Source organism: Calidris pugnax, unplaced genomic scaffold (assembly GCF_001431845.1).
Source record: "Calidris pugnax isolate Ruff unplaced genomic scaffold, ASM143184v1 scaffold39, whole genome shotgun sequence".
In the NCBI taxonomy this organism is placed as follows: Eukaryota; Metazoa; Chordata; class Aves; order Charadriiformes; family Scolopacidae; genus Calidris; species Calidris pugnax.
In genome coordinates, this window is record NW_015090828.1 from 5,709,973 (window position 1) to 5,725,887 (window position 15,915).

Genomic DNA, 15,915 nt, shown 5'->3' on the forward strand with positions numbered 1-15,915 from the left:
GTGGAAGCTTCATAAGCTCTTTTAAAAGCATTTTTATGAGTAAGAAGGAAATAAAGTGAAAAAGACCCATGAAGGAGAAACTCAGCCTTCTAGACAAGGGTAGATATAAAGGAGCTTGAGGGTAAAATATAGAGATATGCGACCCCGGCTTGGTTTGTTTCTTTTGCCCTTTCGCCCTTGTTACTTGTACACTTAAAGTTTTTATACCTTTGGAAGAAATTTTAGCCACAGGTTTTTTATGGTTTTAATATGTGTATATGTTGGAAATATTTAGTCATATTTTATATTTAATGTGAGCTTTTCTTTTTATTTTTAACACTTGTCTGGAGCAGAAAGCGTTTTTTGAAGAACTCTTACCTGTCTGAGCCATTGAATTGATCTAATGTAGCAGTTGTTAATTTATAAGTGGCTTCACTAAATTGTAATGGGGAAGATTTTTTAATAGAATTTTATGAATGAAATGGGGGATACTTGTAAATAAGTACGTGATGCTCAATTAACGGATCTCTGCAACGTTCCTGAATTTTTCATTCAATAACCTTAGCCCTTGTCTGTTTTTATGAAGAAAATGAAGTTCCAAGTATTTCATTGAAGAGGCTAGATATCTTTTTGAGTTAATATGACAAAAGGTTTCTTTATAAAAAATAGATTTAACCACTAGGTATTCACACATTGCAAGAGTATTATTCTTTTCATAAAAGATTCCATCTAAATTCACTTCATAACTTTATTTTTGGCAGTGACAAGTTAAAACCAAATCAGGATTGAGAAAAGGAAGGAGTCAGAGGTCAAAATTTAGATATTTTTGCAGTAGTCCCAGGGGCAAACGTGCACAGTATATGTTACTGCTCTTCCTGAAAGAATACATGCTAATTGAGCCCTACCTTTGCACCTTGGTTTTTTCACCTCCAAATTTGAATACAAACTTTTTGACATAAAAATTAGGAGTTAAAATTGTTTACATCTTTGGAAGAAAATGACACAGAATTGAAGTAATTTTAAGAAAAATAGTTCTTCAATCACAACCTACGCTATTTGGTTGGAAGATTTTTAGGGTTTGAAAGAAAAAAATGGATCCAACAGAACTTTTACATTTCAAAATATTAGTGCATCAACTTTATTGAAAAAAGCTGAAATTGTTAAAATGACCTCAGTAAAACAATTTGGACTACGGTTCCCGGAATGCTCATGAAGCTGACATGTCTACATGTTCTTAAAAAGTCATAATCCATCATTCTGATGCTAGATCGATGGATTATGACTTTCTGATGTCAGATCTGTGAATTAAGGCTTTTTTGAGTACAGCCTGCTATCCAATTATTGCCCCTATTCATATATTATAAATCATTATTCCTTCACCAGGTAGTCAGCAGTTTCTATTTCCTAATGTTTCAGAGCCTTCTTTTTTTAGCCATTGTGGCGTTCCCATTGAGCAATCAAAAATGGAGAGTGCTGACCTGAAAAATAAAGCTTCTATCACAGCAAATTGTTGAGGGAACAGCAATCATTTCAAATTCTTGTAGTTTCTGTTGAAATAAAGGGAATTAGATTAGATTGAAACAAATCTCATCCCCTTCCTGCACAAACAAGCGATATAATAAATGAGCACAAAAGTTGTTGGCATGTATTGAACTTCATTTTTAAGCACTCGTGCCTGAGTTTCTTTAAAATGATGCTTGCTTCTGATAGGTTGATTTATTTTTTAAATCTGTCTTCATAGACAGATCAGCTTCTGATTTAGAGCTGAAATTTGCCAACGTGCTACCTTAAGTGACTGTGTCTATTAGGTGCTGTTAAACTGAAGTTCCTTTGAATGAATTACTTATCGAGTTCTAATGCAATGGAGTATATGATAAAAGTAGAAAATGCTTTACTGTAACCAGTTTAGGTATGTCAAATCAGAATGCATCTTGAACAACTTTATTAAAAGATACTCAGAAAAAGAAGAGCTATTTCAGGGCCTATCATGCATCCCGAGAATCGTTAAATGGAACGTAATCATGCTATGTTGGAGAGTTATCTCAACAGATTTCTCAAGCAAAGGGAATTTAGGTCTAGGCCATATGTGGATGGAAAAAATCAATAGTATGATCTTGCTGTTGTTCTTTATTTCATTTTGCTGTACTGATAGTTCTTCATTAGGATGCACTTTTCACTCTAGATGGCTGTGCACAAAATCTGTCCAGTCAGTACATTGCTAGCAGAGCTGTTGTCAAAAGGGATGGTAATCGATGAAAGGGAGGGTGGTATAATGAACATGGTCGAATTTATCTTTTAATAACTATTTGTTCTAGTCCTGTGTCTGTTGTGAGAGAGCTGTCAGAGAGCTGGATCATGCCTCAGTTTCTCCCCACATGAATTCTAAATCTGTGTCCCAAGGACTGTTTCCGCGGCACTTTTCTGAAAAACAAATTAGCATATCTTGTGTTACCCCTGTTTCTATTCAATGTCATTCCAGGATGTTGTCTGAAATGGCATGAGAAAGTTAATGTAGTATTTCTCATGTCCTGTCATCGAGTAGTTTTGGGTGATAATGCTTTAATAAGCTGCAGTTTAATTTTTTTTGAAGGAAGACATTGTCTTGGCATATTAATCTAATTCCTTATTGTTTATTTCAGGAGCTCTGGACATGACTGGCATCCTTGCTCTCAACTTTCTTTTCCTTTTGTCTCTTTTACATTTTCAAACTTTGGCCATTAATACTTCTGGGGTGCTGCAGAGCGTTAGAAAGAGCTGGTTTGTTGGGAGAGCACAGAAATAGGTATTTTTTGAATGCTTCTGGAGAAAACATGATTTCAAGGGCAAGTGCCAGAACATCAATGGAACCACCAGCGGGGCTTTGATGCCTTTCCTGCTTTAGATAGATTTCCAATGTGATACAGCTTTAGAGCCCAGTTCTGCTGATGGGAAGTCTAGCAAAGCTCCTTGTGCCATCCATGGAAGCTGGTTCCAACCCATTTTCAAATTTCCTGTTAAATGCAGTTGCCCACTAGATGGAGACATAATATTTTATACATTAGTACATATACAGATGGTAATCAAACCCACCAGCTGCTGCCTGCTCTTTCTGGGCACCTTGCCAATTTACTGGCAGTATGTTGACTGGGAAGCAGACAGTGACACACTTTGATCGAAAAGCTTGTATGATGATTTTTTTTGTTGTAATATTATTGTTTTTTTAAAAAATGATAAAAGAGATCAAGATGTGTATCTTGATCAAAGGGTAGTGCTGTCTGCTTCCCCATCAGCAACTTCTAATTTATAGAAATCAGATTGCGTGGAAAGCAATCAGCAAAGGTTTGAGGTCTTTCTTGTTCTCACTGCCAAGAGATGCTGACAAGTGAGAAAATTAAAATCAGAGAAGGTAGAGAGAGAACTAGTAAAACACTGGTTGAAATATAATTATTTAAAGTTCACAATTTTAATAGTTTTAGGGTGGTAAAAAAAATCCTGTTAAACTGCTCAAATTCGCTATCGCTTGTATTATAAGAGCACCTTAAGATCTTTCTCTGATATAGGATGTTGTTTTGAGATTAATTTACTATTGAGAGATAAATATATCTGTTAAGTTACTTCTTGTCACAGAGAAATAACCTGTCTGTGGTTTTGGGGCCAAGTTTTTCAAAGGTATCTTCTATCAGCTTTATTTCTTCCACGCAGAACTCTGCACCCAGTATAATTTATTAGGGTGTATACATGATATAATGAACACCTGCAAAGAACACTTAAACCAGTCAGTCCTATAAATGTGAAGACAGTGTGTGCAAAAGGACTATACTAAAAATTTGTATATTATATTTGGTAACTTCTTTTTTCTTTAGGGTGTCTTGTAAAGTCTGTTCTTTTTTCAGCTCTTGGTATCATTCCTTCTTTAAAAGCCTTTTTTTGGAAGGGGGAGAGGCATTTTATTTTTAGTTCTTGTAAGCTTAAAAAAAATTAACAGTTACAGGTATATGTGTATACATGGATTGTGTCAGCTGGAGAAAGACTGTTTTGGTGCATAGGTGAATATTTCTGGCCAACATAAAAACACAAACCTAGTGGCAACACTGAGAGTTACTTCTCATTCTGCCAAATGCTAAAATCAAACTAAAGAATTGTATGAAAGGAAGACCTAGGTATGTGACATTTTGTCTGGATGGAGCAAGGGATTATCCAGAGGGAAATAGCCTGATGTAGATAAGGACTTGAATAGGACCCACCTCCAGAAGTCTTTGGAGTGCCATCTTTGATATGACCTTCAGGTTATTAATCTACTGGAAAAGTAAGTTAAAATCTTGGTTTGGTGACAAGAGATGCTGTTGGAGCCACACTAGACATTCAGCTGTTTCATGCAGTCTGGCATGCATGGCAGGGGGGACCAAAGGGGAGTTTGAGGCAAGAATAATAAATGTTACAGTTCAGCACTGCACTCTGCTACCAGCGTGGTGCAGATGGATCTGTGAGCCTTACTGCCTCTCCTCTCTGTTGTTAGCTACTTCCCAGTGCTCCTGCTCTCTTCCTCTGCGCGTTGATCCACCCTTTTCCCTGAGCTTTCCTTCCACAGGACCAATTTAATTCCCATGTCCACATCCACCCCGCTTTTCTCTCTGTTGCTGGCTGAGCTTTCCAGCCATTAGTGATTTTTCTACCCTCTCCTCAACTTCTCTGCTTGGCAATCCACACACATTTGATATTCCTGATAGGTGTTTTCTTCTGAGGGTTAGAGCAAAAGACAGCAGCTTGAGAGTAGGCAATGTCATGTTTCTGGGTATAGCTGTGCATCCTTAAGAGAGAAGACACTGCTGTTTGGCATTTGCTCCCTCTAGGTAGTTATGATGTTGCTATTTAGGAAAGCTGCCAGGGAAAAGGTGCTGCTAACAGGAATAAATAGATAAATCCCTTTGACATCATTGCTTCATTTTTTTCCGTAAAAGCTGACCATCATAGACACATTGTCTTTATCTCATCAGGCAAAATGTGTGCAAACTTTGTGATGACATTGTCTTTGTCTGTTCTTGTAGAACAGTTTCTCAAAAAGAGAAAACACAAGGTGGGGGAGAGGAAAGCTGATAGTGTACAATTCAACCCAGTGCCCTTTGCATTCTCTCATTCTGCAGCCGACTCAAGATTTTCACTTCAAAGTTTGAAGCGTTTGCGCTTAGTCCTGACTTGTGTTAAAATTCTGTATGATTGTGGAGACCTCCTTTGAACAAATGTCAGGGGTTTATTGGTTTTGTTACTTGTGTGTGTGGTAATTTTCTAAAACATAAAGTTAACTTAGAATTTGTAAGGTATAAGGAGTTGAGTGTTGGTTTGTTTTGATTTTTTTTATTTGGGGAAAAATCATTCAGTAAAAATGCTTGGTTTTTCTCATCCTTTATTAAAAACAAATTTTGCAGTATCTACATTATTATACAGTTTGTCATGAGCTTCGTAACAAGTCAAAGCAGAATGAGATTTATGTGCTTTTTCACAAGAAACCATTTCATGCCCCAACAGAAATGGAAATGACTCTTCTTCTCAGAAACCTTCCAAGTCAAAGTGGGAGGAGATAATCTGTAAGGAGATGTTACCTTCTCGAAAACAACCTCACATCATCCAAGGTGTGGTTGGCTTTGGCAGTTTACCAAGAGGAAATTTATTAGATTTCAAATCACCCACCAAGCAAAGCTATGCTGAAACAAAGCTTTGTTTAACTCTTGCATTCACCAGACTAACCCTGCCCCTATCCACAACTGCGTTTTTATTTAATGTGAATGACAGTATTACAAGATAGAATTAAAACTAACCCCAGCATTTGAGCTGAGATCCAGCATGAACAGATTTATGAACGTGTACTGTAATAAGGAGACCCTGTTTACAATGGGATATGAAATTTAAGTGTGATATAAGGAAGTGGTGGTTTCTTTTGACTAACAGGCTATGGTTAGAATACTGCAGATTCAAGTTATATATGAATGCAATTGTAAAGTAGTACTGATATTTTAGACTTATGTGGAGTTTTGTGTGTACTGATCAAATATTCTGGTGCTAAAATAGACTAGTTTCACAGAGAGAGGTAACTGAAAACTGCAACTCTGAAATTTGAGAGAAAAATTGGCTTACTTCTGCATTCCCAAATTGGAAAATGTATGTTAATAACTTAATTTTGATGATAAAAACATGAAAAATAAGTTCCTAAAATAGTGTCAAGTCAATTTTCTGATAAAGTAAATTTGTTTTCCCATTTGTGATTAAAATGACCTACAGTAAGATTTTTTTTTTGAACTAGGTGTTAATTAAAAATATGGAAATGGATTTTAAAAACATTGTAGTTCACAGTGGAAGAATTACCATAACTGATTTGTTCTCAAAGCCATGCCTATTTTAAGATGTTTTTAAGATGTCTAAGTTACTGGTTGTTTTTCTGCATGATTGTTTCCAAAGCAAAATGTGATTCCAATAAAAACAGTAATTGAATTTACAGTCCACAGGACAAATTGTTGTTTTAACATAAACTTACACACTCAGGCAAAGACTTTATGTTTTAGGTCTAATAACAAAGAACACAAGCTCCCCATTTTTATGTGACTGTATATCCTGAAAAGTTTTCTAATGTAGCATATTTTAAAAAATCTATATTGTAATTTTTAAATTGTGTGAGCAATTTTTTCCTCTTAGCTCAGAATCAATATTCTTTAGGTTGTTGGTTGTTTTTTTAATGCAACCTTTTAAATGTTAGAGCAGCTTTTTCTGTAGCGTCAGCTAGGGGTGAATCAATATAGACAAGCCTCTTCACATCTAATGCACCTGATGACTGAGAATAGTTTAGAGAGAGCTTGTTGCTTTGTCAATTGGTGGTGCAGGAATGTAGACAGTATGGGGCAGTTGTGTGAGGGACTTGTCCATGACCAGTCTTGCATGGAGAAGATGCTGGTGTCAGAGCAAATGGATAGGAAGGGAAGGCCATCCCAGAGTGGCAGCAGACAAAGGCAGGAGGTGGGACCTCTCTCCAACTTGAGGCAGTGGTTACACATTACTGTATCAACAGCAAAAAAAATCCTTTTCTGCTGTCAGACTTTCTCAGCAGTAGCTCCCAATCACTTCTTGAACCCCTTTTGTTTCAAAGGTCTCTTTCAGTTTTCCCAGTTTTTTGGGAATCTTCCTAGTGCCTTTCTTTCATGTACATTGTACCCATGTTTACATAAAGCCTGACGACTGTGCTTAATGAAGGAAGAGCAATCTGGTGGGGTAACACACAGCTCCCTACACACGCTTGCTCTAACAGTGTGAGACATGTCAGAGATAGACATCCATGCTGGAGATAGGGACGTCTACATTAGCATTTTTTGACAGGCTGACCTAAAGCCCTATGGAGCAGCAATAGCTGGTGAGAGGTTGCTGCATCTCGGATGTAACACCTGGAAAAAAGAGCACAGGGTAGTGCCAACAGCCATCTGACTTTGGCCATGCACGCTCGGGGCTGCAGGAGGAATGTGTGGTGCTGGTAATCCCTGCTGAGTGTCTACAGTGATCCTTTGAATAAAAAAGGGAATATTTCATATTTCCCAGTGCCAGGCAAACTGGGGAGCCTGAGCGAGGCACCCAGCTTTCCTAGGTTCCCTGTATAGTCAATGGAAGAGGTAACAGGCTGTGCTTGCTGTGGACCAGGTAGATTAAGCAATTTTTATGTTCTTCATTTATCTTAATTGTTCTGGCTTTCCCTCAGGAGACACAGTCACCTTTGCGCTTACTGCAAGTGCAGTTTGGGAGGTTTAGGAGGTCGACAAAGCCCCTAAAGCAGGTGTGATAAATACTACACCTCTAAGCAATTTAATTCTTACAGGGCACTTTGTTGCCAAAGGCACATGCTCTCATGCAAAATGGTTTTCTGCGTGTATGAGACTGCAGCAAGTCTTTATAAAATGTATGAAGCTGCCTGCCAGAAAGAGGTACCAAAATGCACCTCACCAAATATGCTTTTATACTTTTATCATAATGCTTTTAGCATTCATGTCAGATCTTTCCAAATTAAATGCTTTGGAAAATGAAATGCATAAGAAGAAAATGTAAAGCTCTGGCCTGGCATATGCCTCCAATGTATTAGACTGGCTTTTGTGCATTGGGTTCATCAAAACATACTTTCATGGTTTTCTAATGTGATCAAATCACTAGTAAAAAAAAGCCTTTTTTTTTTTTTTTTTTTTTAATTTTTGTAGATCCGGCAAGGGGGTTGTGGTGGGAAAGGCTTTTGTTTAATTTTTTTTTTTTTTGAAGGAAGGCACTTTAAGAAACCCTGGAGCGATTCTGCTCCAAATATAACAGAAAGAAGTAATAAGAAATAGGAAATCATGAATCATCTCAGCATCCAATAAGGCATGCACATAAAAGATCATTTCTGTTTTCTATATGCAAAAACAGAAATTGGAAAAGGTGATGTGACTTCACTGAAGCTTAGACAAAAAGGCCAATATGACCTGAGAAACAAACCTTTAATGAAACCCTTGTCCACGCAGAGCCCTTCTGGAAGACACCTGCTCTGTTTCAGCAGACCACCACCACTCTTAGTCTGCTAAGCCTCATAAAGCAAGGGTACTTAATTTTCCAAACCTAGTCATTTCTGTCTTTCTTATCCTGCAGAAAGACTACTTTTTTTTTTTTTTTTTTTTTTTTTTTTTTTTTTTTAATATTTGTAGATCCAGCAAGGTGGTTGCTGTGGGAAAGGCTCTTGATTAATTTTTTTTTTTTTTTTAAATGGCTTCAGATCCCTGTTGAGTATAACTGTACAACCAGAACTGGAGCTGCCTCTCTTTGCTTGTTTGATGGGTGCCCTTGAAGTAGAAAAGGGGGGCTGGCACTTTGAAGAGCCCTGACATACAAGAGTTGCACTTTCAGGTACTAAAAATAAATCCTTCGCCCCTTCTCAAAATCTGTATGCATTGTTTTTAAAAGGGTTTTGTTAACCTCAAGCATTTTAAAGTGGTGAGACAGAACCCAAAAATCATGAGACTTGCTTAAAAATAAATGTTGTTTGGTTCCTTTTGCTTGCAGTCTAGCTTTTGAGCTTTCAAGATTTGTTTTCAATCTTTCCTCTGCAACTGTAAGAGCTAGACATTAACTTTATTTTTAAATGAAAGCTGAGATTCTCTTCTAATCCCATAACTCTAAGAGATTTGGCAATGCTAAACACAATGTGAATTTAGAGTGACCATTCCAAGGTGAATCATTTAGTGATGTGTCCTCAGCATGAAAGCCAACTGGGGATTTTTTTTTGGATGTCTCTTATTTTGTCTTTCTAAATAATCTGTGAATTGGCAGTAATAATTGGAAGCTTGCTAAAAGCAGAAATAGATGACTACAGCACAGTAAAATCAGTATTTTTTTTTTTCTGGTATGTTAGGATATTCTTACAGCATCTAGGTATTAAGGGCATTCTGCATTAAGATATCTCTAGAGAGGAAGGCTTTGGTTGTTTTTGTAGAAGCACCCTTTTCTACTCAGTCAAGCATTAAAATTGGCAGCAGTTCCTGGAGTAGCAAGAAAATCCTGGTTGTTGCCCTCATATAGTTACTGAAAACAGTAAGAGGATATGTAAAAGCTTTAACTCCAAGGAAAAATATTTATAACTGTGACAGCGTGTTTCCTTACAATAATTTATGGGCAAAATGTAGGAAAGGAGGAACACAAGCTATAAATAATATTCCATATGTAAACATAATGGCAGTAGCAAATTCTTTTTATTTAAAAATTAATATTGATGTTCATTAATATAAATTACCACATTTCAGATGACTCTGATGTCCTTGAGGCCAGATGTCACTGACTGATTTACAGTTTCCTGGGGGGAGGAGTAGATCCTGTTTTGTCAATGTAGGCACCAAATTGCTTCAGATAGCTATTTTGGACTACATTAATTACTGATGTATTGTCAACAAAGTTGATTCACATCTCAGCTCAGAAACATGGAAAAGTATCTTTAAAACATATTCACGTGAATTCTGAAATGCAGGAAAAAGAGCTTAAAGTATACCTTTGACTTACTGAACTCTTGTCTCATTTAAGGGATAGTGGTTTGAAAACTCCTGCCCAGGAACATGCACACAGAGTTTCCATGTGCATCATTAGCAACTGGGGAACATACTTCAGAGGCCAAGTTTAGTCCCTCATTGATCTTAATTCTACTTTAAATATTCTTACAAACGTGTACAGTGCAGGAGTTCAAAAGGAAGCTCTGCCATCTTAGTCACACTGCACAGATCATGCATCTGGATTAAGTTTTTGAGCGCTTCATAATATCCTTTGGTCCTTTGGACCTTGTCTATAGCACTGCTGCAAAATAGGGTGGCAAATGTATTTGTAGAGCTATCAGTAGCCTCCCAAAAACCTCCTCACCTGTGAGAACGCTGGTGGGTGACGCCTCAGCAGGCAAGCAGGGTGGATTTGTTGTGTTTGCATAAGCTGGCAGGTTAAAGAGGGGAGAAAAACAAAGGCAGGCTGGTTTGAGTTGGTGTGAGACAGCACATCTCTGTCCATTAGTTATTCATTCAAATTCAACCACATGAAATACAAGCAGCTAACAAACCATATCTTGTAAATGTCTTTTATTCCAGCAGCTGAAATTCAGCACATTTGTAGGTGTGCAGCTGGGAATGCTTAGCATGAATGGCAAAATAATGTAAATCCTGTATTAAATATTTTGGTTCATAGGAAATCTCACATATGATCATATGTAAGAGAGAAGTCTGTGCAGGTCTCTGGTAGCATAAGGTCCTATGGCATACAATTAAAAACTACACAGATGATAGGACTATAGAGAATAACACACAAAGAACACCCTTTTTAAATGCATCTATCATTTATATAAAATCAAATCCATATCCATTGAAAGGCCTTTGAAAGGCTTTGAAAAATGTTACAAGGCTTTAGAAATGGTCCATGCTGATTTTTTTCCAATCCTTATAAATAATTATTTTCCTATGTTTGGTAAGATTAGCTACAGAGAATTTATGTTAAGACTCTGTGGAGAGGAGTACAGAATTTCAGTTAATATTAAGCTGAAAAGGTGGGTTTAAAATATGATACAAAAGCCTTGTATCAAAGAGGGAAATACACCACCCCCTCAGTCTCTTTTCTCATTTGTGAAATAGCTAAGCATAAACTATAAATTCTGATTTTCAGCAAGTATGTTAGTAAATCCAAACTGACCTTGACCTTAGCTTTGCTAATTTCCAAACTCTGATATTTATTCCCCGAGTAGATTGTTTGCCTTCATACCACATACATAAATACTGCAAACCTTTCCAATGACTTGAATTAGAGTGTAAGTAAATAGCTGGTTTTAATCTACATAATATTTTGAGAGCAGACGTTCTGTGCTATGACTATTAAGATATACCCAGCAGCCATTTGTATAATACTAAAACCTCTTACATATATTATTAAAAGTAATGCTATCAGCCAGGGCTTGTTTTATGCCACAGAAACTTAAATAATAAAATACAGTGTGGATAAAATCTGCAATAATAGTAACTTAAGCAAAATTAATTTAAGTAACAGATAACATCTGGGGGAAAATGTAATGGTATATTGGTAAGTTATGCAAAGCTAATTTTATAATAACTACCACATCTGTGGAACTCATTTATTAGAATGTTTTACCAATCTTCTTTCCTGCCATTATTCTGTTTTAGAAATTTTCCTGCATACTGTTTTATTGTCTTTGCTCTGCCTACATTTGTAAAAAGGTAATTTGCTAGCTCTCAACAACAAGAAAAGTATGTGGGTTTATGTACAGAACAACATGACACTTCTTATATTTTACCTCTCTTTATGCAAACTTTCACTATAAAGAATTTCAGAGAAAAATTGTGTCATGGGATTGTACATGGCGAGCACTATCTGAACACCAGCTACACTCTGTGGCTACACCTGGGCTTGATGCAACGAGGATGGGAAAGTAAAGGTGATGCTGAATGATGTTTCCCACATTAACCTCTACTAAATCTTAAAGCAACATTTAGCCTGCTCTAGCTTGTCCGGATTCAAGTGGGTTTTTGGCACCACACCACACCTTGGAATTAGTAAGAATATTGCATTTAATTTCTGCTTCCTCCAGTCCCTGTTGGAGCATCCTTTTATCTGTAGCTGACACTGATATGCCCTCTACATTTGTGCAACTGCTTTACGATTGCTTTATTTTTGAATTCTCACTCACCCATCAGACTGCAATGTGCAGACAAATATTGCCAATTAATTTTAAGGCATTATCATCTTGCCAAACTGTTTCTCACATTTCGATAGTTATATTGATTCAAGAGGACACTTTGAGTAATACATCTTTGTCATAGTGAATAATGCTCACATAATGACAAATCTTCAGGAATTAAAAAAGGAGGATGAATTTTTTAATGTAGGTCAGTGGAAGTAATTCACCGTAAATTTACTCAGACTTCAGAAATTAGCAACCTTTTTTAAAGCTAACTGTAACTGTATAAAACTTACTGTGTCTCCTCCTCTGTTTTTAAATAGATTTTACTACAGAGCCATTGGTGCTATTAAACATGAGGTTTTGTTCAAAGGAAATACAAAGACTTAATTGTATTTTTTAAAGGAAAGTATTGCATCAGAAGGATTCGTTTAAATATGTTTGTTGGCTTCGGGCTCTCACCACAATTCATTCGTTCTAATTTTCCCCTGGACTTGTTAAGGACACAATGTATAGGAAGGAGCAATGCAGAATGGCATTTTTAGGTCACTATATTTTGGCTGTAAACTGTAATACTGCTATAAACTTATTATTACTAAACAAAATACTTCATATTCTACGTTGAAGTTTCACAGTCTTTTAAAAAACTTTTGGCTAAATGTTGAGACTATTATGGCTCATTAAAGAGACTAGTTCTGCTGTAATTTAGTTATTTCTTAATGATCCAAGGGTTATTATTAGACACGGAACAGATGAGTAGAGAATGGCTCTCTTTAAAAGGACGCAGTGAAGTAAAAATATTACTCTGAAACAGAACCTCTGAAAATCTTATCCATGCTACAAAAAGGTAATTGATCAGCCAGGAATTGATTTTAAAACCCGGTCTAGTTTTTTACATTATTTCATTTTTCTACAATTTGGACTGGAGGGAATAAACAGAATAATGATTTAATCTAGACAAAGAAAACATTTTGAGTCAATAGTTAACTGACTAACCAAAAAATGTTATTTTAGGGAAGCAGAAAGTAATTGTGAATTCTCATCCAACTCAGCTAATACTTTTTAATAAGAAAATATAAGGTGAGAAATCAGAGAAAATGGAAATATTTCTTAAATCAAAATAGCTGTAGTTTAAAAAAAAGTAAATTTGAAAACAAAGCTTTTTATTTTAGAAAGTATAACATTTAGCTCAACAAAAGGGTTTTTCATTTTGATGCAAAAACTAAACTTTCTGACTATCTTGAAGCTAATTACAATGTCCAAACATAACTTCTGATAAGCATTTAGAACTACAAAAGAGATTTTTAATGCAATAAACTACAATGGCTAAGTGTCACTGTTTATTTTCAATTTTTGCTATTGCTTTTGCAAATGTACAGAACCTTTAATATCTTCAGCATGTTTAATGGTAGCGAGTAACTGCATAAACCAAATATCCACCTCACTATGATTTCAAAGGTATGAGGAAATTAATTTATGGGAGCTGCAATTACCCTGATGTGAATTAATGTAGTTGACTTACACCGTCCAAGCAAAATCCCGTTTGTAATAGCTGACTCAGAACTGGAACATCTGCCTGGTATTCTCAGTGGGCTCTTCCCATCGTAGAGGCCCCAAACATAGCATTTTAGTATTAACCTGTTCCTTGTTCCTTCAAAAATGCCTTTTGTCACCCTATTTGGCATGTATGTTCTGTCAGCCATGTTTTAAAAAAAGAACACAGACCCTTGTCTCTTTAGAGGATGCAGGGCCGCCTTCTGCATCACTCGTGAGAAGCTGAGGAAGGACTAAGTGCTGCATCCAGCTACTGCGGGGAGGAGGGGGGGAACCATTTCCTTGACAGAGCATTCCTGGAGCCACAGTTCACACGCCAGAAGAATACCAGTGAGGTTCCCGTGCTCACAGGAAAGAGAAACGGGAGCAAGTTGATGAAGCAGCAAAACTTGGACCTCTATCAATTCTTAAATTATAATCACATCTTAAAATTTTTTTTCAAGGCCTTATTTGTTGCATTGTCACTACAACTTTGCTCCAGCCAACTCCGTTGAAAGAATACCCTGGTGGTCAGCTGGGCCCTTTAATACCAAAATGCAATAAGATCCCTGTTCAGAAGTGACAAATTTGCATTGGGGAAACTGCATGTTACCCAAGATCTGTGTTTTCTAAACTTAATTATCCACATGAGTAAGAAGCTGTAGTGTTATGAAATTATGAAAATCATCTGTTCTTTCCAAGTATTATAAAGAGGGCCCCTGGAGATGCAGCTAGAAATTAAAGCTGATCTATAATCATTTTCAGTATGTTTTCCCATTCTGAGCACCTGGGTAGTAACAGAAAAGGTATTGTTTTTTGTTGTTTGCCAGCCATTTCATTTCCATTTAAAAAAATCTGTAATAAACCTCTGAGCAATAATTAAACCTGAATTACTTTTTTTTTTTCTTTTCTTTTCTTTTCTTTTTTTTTTTTTAATACTGCCAGTATGTGGTTGAACTTCCCCAACCTTCAGTTCCCCCTTTCCCTCCTCTGCTGGAAGATGGCATACCTTCAGATATCTATTCATCGTTCATAATATCACCAACAGCTACAGAGACAGAATCTAAGGTATAGAATTTTCTTCCTTTTTTTAAAAGCTATTTTTCTACTGCCAGTATGTGGTTGAACTTCCCCAACCTTCAGTTCCCCCTTTCCCTCCTCTGCTGGAAGATGGCATACCTTCAGATATCTATTCATCGTTCATAATATCACCAACAGCTACAGAGACAGAATCTAAGGTATAGAATTTTCTTCCTTTTTTTAAAAGCTATTTTTCTATGAGTCTCCTACGTCATTTATCCCCATTGGAGCCCAGTCACTAATGATATTTATTCCTCAGAATATAGCATTCTCCTCCAAGATTGAATGAAGTCGCTTGTAATGCATTAATCACTCAATAGAGGACATTTGAGTCAGCCCCTCTGGACTCTCTCCTCATGCAGCTTCATAACCTCAGGATCTGCCTGGCCTGGGCAGTGAAAGAGAGACACTGACGGTCTCTGTCAGAGCAGGAGTTCTCAAAAGCAGGCTTTATGTACTGATGCATATCTTTGGGCTGACCCTGTTTGGTCTTGTAGAAAGCAGGAGGATGTTCTCACTCACATATTTCCTTTGGTTGGTTGCTGTTAGGGGTCTGATCAAGAAGATTACCTTGAAGAGCCTTGTCCAGAAGTAGAGTCCTTCAAGGCAGGTGCTGTGGCTGGTGTCGCTGCTGAAGATCAGAAGTCCGCAGTGGGTGAAATCCCAAGTGAAATTATTGGCAACCTTGAGGTACTATTACTAGAATGTTATTCACTAATTCTGTCTATGGTTAATTAGCTAGCTCAGCCTTAGTGAACATAAACTGTATTTCATGTTAAAGCTGGCGAAAAGCACATCCATATGCTGTAAAAATGTGAATTAGCCTCTATAAATAACTCCTACTTTAGTCAGCTTACATGTGATAAGATAAAAAATATTCAGTAATATAACAACATATATATTCAGCATTACTATGTGTTAAGAAACATGGGCCAAATCCTGCTCTCAGTGATGTCAGTGATAAAATTCCTTTTTGGGGCTTCAGGATCAGCTGCTGTGATGGAGTACATGCAATGTTTGCTTAATAGAAGGTGTTAGATGCATCTATGTTACACATCCTTCAGTCTGTGTAAGAAATAACACATTTATGCCAATTCTGCACTTCATTCAGTAGGTGTATAACTGTACAAGAGCTG

General features: G+C 36.8%; 1 protein-coding gene across 1 annotated transcript in view; it reads left to right on the forward strand.

Moving 5' to 3' along the window:
- The window catches only part of LOC106887059 (chromosome unknown open reading frame, human C10orf107), a 54,883-nt gene that overhangs the window by 34,165 nt on the left and 4,803 nt on the right, over positions 1 to 15,915 (forward strand). The window contains exons 6-7 of the mRNA XM_014940407.1: positions 14,645 to 14,767; positions 15,329 to 15,469. Coding sequence (XP_014795893.1) covers positions 14,645 to 14,767; positions 15,329 to 15,469 — 264 coding nt within the window. The remainder of the gene's footprint in view (positions 1 to 14,644; positions 14,768 to 15,328; positions 15,470 to 15,915) is intronic.